We start from the raw sequence: 1,416 nt of genomic DNA, 5'->3' as shown, positions 1-1,416 counted from the left end.
ATGGAAGTTTATTCATTGGCAATGGGTGATGGGAGGGATAGAGGCTGTGGTGGATGCGTGGAGAACGAGGCAGTGATCTGGATCTGTGTTTGGGAGGTTGGATGGATCGTTTGATGGGTGGGTGATGGGCTGGCTGGGTGGACAGAGAAATGGATGGATGAATGTTTGGAGGGACGTGCAGATGTTCCCAGCCTCCACTGTCCCCTCTCTGTGTCAGCTGCAGCCGAGCCAGAGGAGGAACCCCCATCGCAGCCAATCCTGGGCGAGCTCACGGCCTCCCACGTGAGCCCCGACTCGGTGCAGCTGGAGTGGAGCGTCCCCGAGGGCACCTTTGACTCCTTCACGGTGCAGTACCGGGATGCCCAAGGCCAGCCCCAGGTGCTGCCCGTGGACGGGGGTTCGCGCACGGTGACCGTGCCGGGGCTGTCACCGTCCCGCCGCTACAAGTTCAACCTGTACGGGGTGTGGGGTCGGAAACGTCTGGGCCCCGTCTCCACCGACGCCGTCATAGGTGAGGGGGGCTGTGGGCCCCATCTGTGTCCCCTTGGGGCTCTGGATTTGGATCAGGGCAGGGGCTGGGACAAGGCCTGTGCTGGTGCCGTGGTGCTTGTTTAAATTGGAACCTGTTGGTCACTGCATGGGGCTGGGTGGAGGTTTGTGTGGACGCAAGTTAGGAGGAATGTTGAGACAGATGTAAGGAGAGTGAGATGGATTGAGGATGGACAGACAGACAGGTGAATACTTGGATGAATTTTTGTCTTTTTGGGTGGCTGAGAGTTTGGATGGCGCGTGGATGGATGGGTGGAAGAATGCCTGGAGAGTTTTTGCATGAAGGATGTGTGGGCGGCTCTTGGCTGGTTGTTTGGATGGATGAATGCGTGGATGGATGAAAGATTGGATGACAGTGTGTCTGGTTTGTGATCCGGGTAACGATGGAAGGGTGAATGGATGATGGATGGATGGATGGATGGATGGATGGATGATGGATGATGGATTGTTGAGCACAATTCTAAGTGGTTGCCCAAGTTGATGGATGGATAAGGCGAGGAAAGGTGGTTCACTGCATCCATGAACTCATGGACTGACGCATGGATGTATCAAGGGGTGGATGAACACTGGCGTGAGTCTGGCTGAGGCAGGGACTGAAAGGTGGTTTCGATGGTCGGACGGACACGAGGTTACATGGGAGTATGGAAGGGTGGGTCATCAGAGGGACACTGTGGGTGTTTGTGGGTTGTTCTTTTGGTCAGAGGAGTGAGTGGTTAGTTGGTTTGATGGGTCAGTGGAGGAACAGATTCAAGGCTGATTTGTGGGAGAAATCTGCTTGGAAATGGATTGGAAACATGGAGGGGTGGAATCTTTTAGTGTAAGGGATGGATGATGGAGGATGGATGGATGGATGGATGGATGGATGGA

At 54.9% G+C, this 1,416-nt stretch overlaps 1 protein-coding gene across 1 annotated transcript in view; it reads left to right on the top strand.

Moving 5' to 3' along the window:
* Nucleotides 1–1,416, top strand: part of LOC113490976 (tenascin-X-like) — a gene marked incomplete at both ends in the record, with an annotated part of 17,225 nt that overhangs the window by 6,181 nt on the left and 9,628 nt on the right. Inside the window, 2 exons of the mRNA XM_026867594.1 lie at nt 218–511; nt 1,251–1,254. Of these exons, the coding sequence (XP_026723395.1) occupies nt 218–511; nt 1,251–1,254 (298 nt within the window). The remainder of the gene's footprint in view (nt 1–217; nt 512–1,250; nt 1,255–1,416) is intronic.

The sequence above is a fragment of the Athene cunicularia genome, unplaced genomic scaffold, assembly GCF_003259725.1.
Source record: "Athene cunicularia isolate RWA unplaced genomic scaffold, athCun1 SCF_88, whole genome shotgun sequence".
NCBI classification, from domain to species: domain Eukaryota; kingdom Metazoa; phylum Chordata; class Aves; order Strigiformes; family Strigidae; genus Athene; species Athene cunicularia.
The sequence above is the reverse complement of the archived record's forward strand: the minus strand, read 5'-3'. Positions and strand labels throughout refer to the sequence as shown.